Raw genomic sequence first — 7,167 nt, 5'->3', positions numbered from 1 at the left:
TCAATAAAATATATTTTAAAAATAATAATAATAATAATAATTTCCAAGTGACTGGCTCTGAATCCCAAATTTTACTCAGTCGGATTCTGTCTCTGCCTCTGCATCATGAGGGTCAGTGGGTCAGCTGTTGGTATTGACTGACCTGCAGGGAGTATGATGCTAAGTTAGGCCTGTAGATTGGGAACCGGGGAGCATTATTTGGTATAGAGATCTCTGCTCCCTCAGAAATGTATTCCTGAGATTAATTGTGATCACAAACTCCAAACCAAAAATTCTTAGCCTGGTTAAATTTTGGTGTCCCTGAAGCATTTGTGGTAGCTGCTAATATTTTTATACACCTCCACCCCCATATGTAGTTCCTTTTTTCTTCCTCTCACTTTTTCTCCTCTCTTTATCCTTTTCTTCTTCTTCTTACTGCCTTTTTCTTTCTTTTCTGTTTGTCCCTGTCTCTCAGTACTGGTGGCTCTCCAAACTCAAGTTGCTGAGCCCCAAAATACTTATTGTTCAGTTTCTCAAAAGGTACATAACAGAGCAGGGATGAAGGAAGTGACCATACACACATACCACTGTGCTTATTCTAAAGAGTTTCCTTTGGAAGAGAAACTGAGAAAATATAGTTACCTTTAGCTCTGTAGCAAGAGACATTTGTCCCAGGCTTGGAGACACCGCTGGCTAAACTGTGCTCTTTCCCTTCTTGGCAGGCCTCTGCTGTCAGAGCAGGCCTCCATATCATATATCAGTAGTGCATGTGAAATCAAGGAGTGAGGCTGAGAATTAAAGGGCCAGAGGCTACCTTTTGCCCAATTTACTTAAAGTGGAATGGGCCTCTTGAAAAGGAGCCCTCCAAACCTCTCTCCAGGGGCCCATTCAGGCATCTAAGAACCAATGATTTAGTCTAGAATTTGCCAGTAGGTGACTGTCACATCCCTCAGGGCCAGTCTTTGGCTTCCTCATGGTTTTTAGGAAGTTTCCTAACTCTGGAGTGTGAGACTCTCTAAGAAGAAAACTGTAGCTGAGGTAGTGGTGGTATAACTTAAAAATAGCACAGCCCGGCTAGCATGACTCAGTAGTTGAGCATAGACCTATGAAGCAGAAGGTCACGGTTCGATTCCGGTCAGGACACATGCCTGTGGGTTGCAGGCTGGATCCCCAATGTGGGGCGTGCAGGAAGCAGCTGATCAATGATTCTCTGTCATCATTGATGTTTCTATCTCTCTCTCCCTCTTCCCTTCCTCTCTGAAATCAATAAAAATATATTTTTTTAAATAGCACTGAGATGCCTACCTTTACCACTGCCCTTCTCAGGAGAGTCCTAAGAGAGGAGCATTTCTTCTCTCTTCACTTTTTACTTAAAACTCACAAATGCGAGGAAATCAGGCAGCCTTCTTTTACCATTTCACTTTCCCTATGGTCACCCTTTCTCCCTCCGGAGGATATAAGGTCTAAAGCCAGTGGTCGGCAAACTGCGGCTTGGCAAACCGCGGCTCTCGAGCCACATGCAGCTCTTTGGCCCCTTGAGTGTGGCTCTTCCACAAAATACCGGCTCTTCCACAAAATACCGACTTCTGCGCATGGGCCACGAAGTTTCAATCGCACTGTACGTGCGCGCCTACACGTGGTATTTTGTGGAAGAGTCACACTCAAGGGGCCAAAGAGCCACATGTGGCTCGCGAGTTGCGGTTTGCCGACCCCGGGTAAAGCACATTAGGCCTTCCTCTAAGAGAAAGAAGAGGATTAGGATAATAGAAAATGGGTTTAAAAGCTACCAGCACAGATAGCTCATGCTGAGAAGCTTGGCCAGCAGTTATATTTGGAATGCCACTGGCTTACAGAAAATAAGTATGCTGGGAGAGCTGAGAGTTTATTTTCAAGGCTATGGCAGCATCTCCCCCAGGTCACACAGTGAAGTCTCTGTAACTTTTTCCTAACCAAGATGACTTACATTTACTTAATCCACATGTCAGGAGTGTTCTCCATCGTGGGGTCTTCTAATTCCTGGACTCTGCTTCTGGAAGTTAGTCCCCTCTATGAAAGGGTCTCTCCAGAGGTAAGTGGCAGGAGAGGATATTGACACCTTGGGTCCCCCACACCTCTTGTTACTCTAAATTTGAAAGGAGGGAGGAGAATTATACAAACTAAAAGATATTTGTGTAATTCTGTTCAGCTTCTTTCCCACCCTCCCTACTACTAGAGTGGAGAGGAAGAATATATGTCAGGTAGAACTAGGTTCCCATCCAAGCTCTGCAGATTAGCTGTGTGATCCTGGATGTGTGATTTAATTTCTCTGAACCTTACTATCTTAACTGCAGATACAAGTTATCATATCTCCTTATAAGCTTATTGTGAAGCTATAATGAGATAAAATATATAAATGAGACAATGAATGTAAAAGTTATTTCCCTCTCTCTTCCTAGCCTCTCCCCTTTCTCCCACCCCTCCTACCACCACCAGGGGCCATGGCTGGAGAACTGATGAGGGATTGAAATGGCTGGAAAGGAAGAAGAGAAAAAAATAACTCCTTATTAGTTGGTTTAGAATACACCAAATCCTCCTGCTTAAGGCTAATGAAGGGACTGAAGGAACAAAAGTTAAAACTAAGGCTATTTATATTTTATTCCTAAATCCCTCCCTGTTTGCTTATGGGGACATTTTTCATACTGCCCTCACAGCCTGGAGTTTCACAGAACAATCTTGGAGCAGGAGGAAGTAGCCAGAACCAGGCGTGAACTGACTGTTTTTTCCTTCTCTGCCCTCGGGAGGGAGATGATCCTTGTGAATGAGCACTTCCTCCAGGAGAGCTGTGCTGTGAAATTAGGAGTGTGACCGGGAGAGCTCAGCCAGACCTTGGATGACGCTTCCTACAGAAACAGGAATCCATTTTGTTTTTTGTTTTTTTTTAATGTTTTTTATTGATTTCAGAGAGAGGAAGGGAGAAGGAGAAAGAGATAGAAACATTAATGATGAGAGAGAATCATGGATGGGCTGCCTTCTGCACACCCCCTACTGGGGATCGAGCCCACAATCCAGGCATGTGTCCTGACCGGAATCGAACCATGACCTCCTGGTTCATAGGTCAATACTTAACTACTGAGTCACGCTGGCCAGGCCAAGGGATCTCTTTTCAAATGGACATTTGAGGAGGGTTTATAATTATGTTCCCCAGGAATCATATGTTCAGAAAAGAATGTTTTGGGAAAAGCTATGTTTGGAATCAGACAGCAGACCCCAGCTCTGAGAGTTCTAAAACTGGTCACAACAGCTGCAAAGTTCTGAGTGGCTAATGGGATGGGGTATGCAGCGAGTCTGTCCTGATAGGAGAGATTGCTATCCTGGGCTTGGTATCCATACTGCTCAGCAGCCTTGCTATTCATGTGAAATTTCTTCTATGATTAACACTGTTCCTTCCCTTTTCCTCCCCATCTCTGCCCTGTGCCTCCCTTTTCTCTTCCCTTCCCACATGCCTCTCTGCTGGCCCACAGCCTGTCCCAGCTCTGCAGCCCTCTCCGCAGCCTGTTCAGTTCTCTCCAGGCTCCTGTCCCCAAGTCCTTCTGCCAGTCTCTCCACCCCAGCAGTACAACATGGTATAAATTTCATTACCCCTTTTTGTCTTGTCCTTGTGTGGCCTATATCTCTGGGTATGTCTGGGTCAGTCTGTGACAACCTTGCAAAGCAGTTGTGCTTTTTGGAGGGCCATGTTTAAAGGTGTTTCTTCTTGTGGGGCCAGTATAGGCTGAAGTATACTCCACTCTAGTGACCACGTCACAGTAATTTAGCCATCAAACGATGCTTAAATGTAAGAGAGAGGAACACTGAGTTCCCTTGAGTTATAGGAAGGGAAACGCAACCAGATGTTGATCTAACCTGGGCTCCTCATCTTTTCCTTTAAAAATAAAAACACAATTGCAGACTTCTCTGGTTCCACTGGTAAAAACTTAAAATGTTCCCTTCTGTTACCGTGTTATTTTACATAAAAAGTAGCCTTTTCTAATGCATAGCACTTGCTGTTTAGTTTGTACCTTGACTACAAATCCTTTGAAGATCTGATTTGCCTCATAGTTGATAACTTCTTTAATGATATAGGAGGACTGGCTTCTTTTTATTTCGTGTTAATCACACCTGTCTGCTTTTTCACTAGAATCCCTTCTTGTCTCCCACCTCTTATTTCCATTCTGAAAAGTCCTAGAATATGGACCTCAAAATAATCAGCAATCCAGTAGTCTTGTCATCTGTTTCTGCCCATTAAGGTAGTTAAACAGCTAACTTGAAGATCAGATCCCTGAAAATTGAGTGAAATCACAGGAAAGCATTACCTTTTGTTCCTACTAGTTATTTTGGTTTTTGGTTCTTTTTGCAAAAGAACTCCTCTGCGTGTGTATGTGTTTGTGTGTGTGTCAATTACTGTCCAGGGAGCAGAAAGGACGAGGAAGCTAACAAACTAACCTATCACCGTACAAGTGAGAGATGGAACACCATCACTCTTGCTGCTTAGAGAAGAGGGCTGAGAGAGAAGGCAATTACAGACTAGCCAGTCAGTCTCACCCTCCAGCTCAGCTACTCACCCTGGCCTCCTTTCAGAGGTGAGAATTAGAAGTGGTTTCTGAAGGGCAGGAGAACTCTAGGCAAGTATCAGAGAACAAAGGTGGAAATGACCTTGAGAGGGAGTAAGGAGATAAGCAGCAGGAATGGGAGTCCATCAGTCTTTCCACCGCATAGGCAGAGCTGGGTAGCCACATGAACCGAGCCACCCATAATCCATTCAAGGTGTTATCTGGGTCCTTTATTATAAAAACAGGATTTTTGGCAACATAGGGCACTTTGTGTGGTTGGAGGCAGGAGGAAGACAGGAAATGGAAAGGCTTATAGTCTTTTTTTTTTTTAACCCACTAGTTTGTCCTGTTTTTCTATATATAGAAGTTGTGTCATTGCTCCCATCTCCCCAGGACAAATTCTAATAAAAATCATAATCAGAGTGGCCATTGTTGCCTCATATGTGGTAAGGAGGCTGGCCTCGCAGGGCGCAGAGGCAGGAGTGTCTCACATTTGGAGTAGGTAAGGAAGGCTGTAGGTAGGGTTGCTATTTCTGTCTGTGTGTCTGTGTTGAAGCCGAGAACATGGGACTTGATGCCACCTCAGTCCTTGAGTCTCCACTACTTTTTCAACAGGCAGATGACCTCAGCAACCCCTTTGGACAGATGAGCCTTAACCGCCAAGGTTCTACTGAAGCAGCTGACCCATCCGCAGCTCTGTTCCAGCCCCCACTTATCTCCCAGCACCCTCAGCAGACTAGCTTCATCATGGCTTCCACAGGACAGCCCCTCCCCGCTTCCAACTATTCCACCTCTAGCCATGCAACACCTACTCAGCAAGTCCTGCCACCCCAGGGCTATATGCAGCCTCCTCAGCAAGTGAGTGGCTCTGGTTCCCAGCTTAAATCACTAATTCTGTTTGTCCAGTATTATAATCCTTCCCTCTTCCTCTGATTTAGACAGACCAGAGGGGATACCTGTTCCTCACCTCCATTTCCCACTAGTTGTCTTTCTAGTTAGAAGGTTTCTTTCTACGTGACTCAAGTCCTTCCTGTTATTTTTCAAATTTGTATACCAATGCTGCAATTGCAGACCCAAAATACCTCCATTTACAGATTTTTGGCCATCAACCCTGGTGCAATTAATAGTTTGGGGACCTTCTCACACATCTCTTTCCTCTCACCATAGATCCAGGTTTCTTACTATCCCCCTGGACAGTATCCTAACTCCAACCAGCAATATCGACCTCTCTCTCACCCGGTGGCCTACAGCCCCCAACGTGGTCAACAGTTGCCTCAGCCATCCCAACAGCCTGGTAAGGGGAACTGCTAGTGTAAGAAGACAGTGAATAGGGGAAGGGCGGAGACTGGGAAAGAGAATTACCGTCCCTGTTTTTTTTAAAAAAAAAGGCAGGAATGATTATATTCCTGAAGAGGTACCCAGGGTCTCCAGAAAAAGGAAAGGCAAAATAGACAGGTGAAGAGAAATTGCTGATAGAGTGTGACCTCCTAAACATTGTTGAGACCATGCTAATGTCTTCTCTTCCTTGCCCATCCCCAGGTTTACAGCCCATGATGCCTAACCAGCAGCAGGCGGCTTACCAAGGCATGATAGGGGTCCAGCAACCACAGAACCAGGGCCTGCTCAGCAACCAGAGGAGTGGCATGGGGGGCCAGATGCAAGGCCTGGTGGTTCAGTATACTCCACTGCCTTCTTACCAAGTGGGTGCATTTTGCATTGGGAACGATCACCCAGTCCTCAGGATGAGGGAAAGGAGGACAGCCTCCTATGTCATCCAGTCTGACAACTCTAACATAAAATACTGATCACTTCGCCCTTACATTTTAGGTTTTTTCCCTCTGAGAGAAAGCCCAGAGAATCTGAGAAGAGTCTTTATTTAAATTGTTTGGTCTTTATACAGCCATGCAAATGAGTATATGCCCAGAAAAGTAGGCTCTAAAGGGAAGCAGGCTCCTTTCTCTACATCAGATGCTCAAGAGTGGTATTTGGAGAAGAGGGAAATGGAGGTAGCTCTGTGAGCATTTCCTTTAGGCAGATGAGAATAGGAGGAGTCTCTGAGAGCTAGAGAGGAAGTTAGAGTGCCTTAGTCTGTTCTTGGATGAACTCATTGGGAGTACGAGTGGTCATTCTCTTCTCATCTCCACTCAGGTCCCAGTGGGTAATGACTCGCAAAATGTGGTCCAGCCGCCTTTCCAGCAACCCATGCTGGTCCCTGCAAGCCAATCTGTGCAAGGGGGTCTCCCGGCGGGAGGGGTGCCAGTGTACTACAGCATGATCCCTGCGGCTCAGCAGAACGGTACGAGGTAAGGACTCCCCGAAAATCCAGACACATCTCCCATAGACCATCGGCGATGGTTGCACCATGCTTTTGTTTTCACTGACCTAAGAAAAGAAAGGCAGGGGTAGAGATCCCAGTAGTGCCCTAAAGCTAGTAGAATATGAGTGAGTTCATTCTCCTTTTGTCCTCATTGATTTGACATATCCGTAAGAGCTCATTAGCAGAAAAAATTCCTGCTTCAGAGACTGAGGCTTTATGATTTCCCATTTTTTATTTTCCTAATCAGTGAGATTCAGAACTATGGGATAGAGAGTGCTCATCATTAAAAGAAGCAATTTGGAG

At 45.3% G+C, this 7,167-nt stretch overlaps 1 protein-coding gene across 1 annotated transcript in view; it reads left to right on the top strand.

The window, feature by feature from the left end:
* Positions 1–7,167, top strand: part of R3HDM2 (R3H domain containing 2) — a 57,663-nt gene that overhangs the window by 42,778 nt on the left and 7,718 nt on the right. Inside the window, exons 16-20 of the mRNA XM_014550070.1 lie at positions 3,480–3,581; positions 5,163–5,405; positions 5,715–5,841; positions 6,087–6,247; positions 6,696–6,850. Coding sequence (XP_014405556.1) covers positions 3,480–3,581; positions 5,163–5,405; positions 5,715–5,841; positions 6,087–6,247; positions 6,696–6,850 — 788 coding nt within the window. The remainder of the gene's footprint in view (positions 1–3,479; positions 3,582–5,162; positions 5,406–5,714; positions 5,842–6,086; positions 6,248–6,695; positions 6,851–7,167) is intronic.

The sequence above is a fragment of the Myotis brandtii genome, unplaced genomic scaffold, assembly GCF_000412655.1.
Source record: "Myotis brandtii unplaced genomic scaffold, ASM41265v1 scaffold581, whole genome shotgun sequence".
NCBI lineage: Eukaryota > Metazoa > Chordata > Mammalia > Chiroptera > Vespertilionidae > Myotis > Myotis brandtii.
This window is presented reverse-complemented; position numbering and strand designations above follow the sequence as displayed.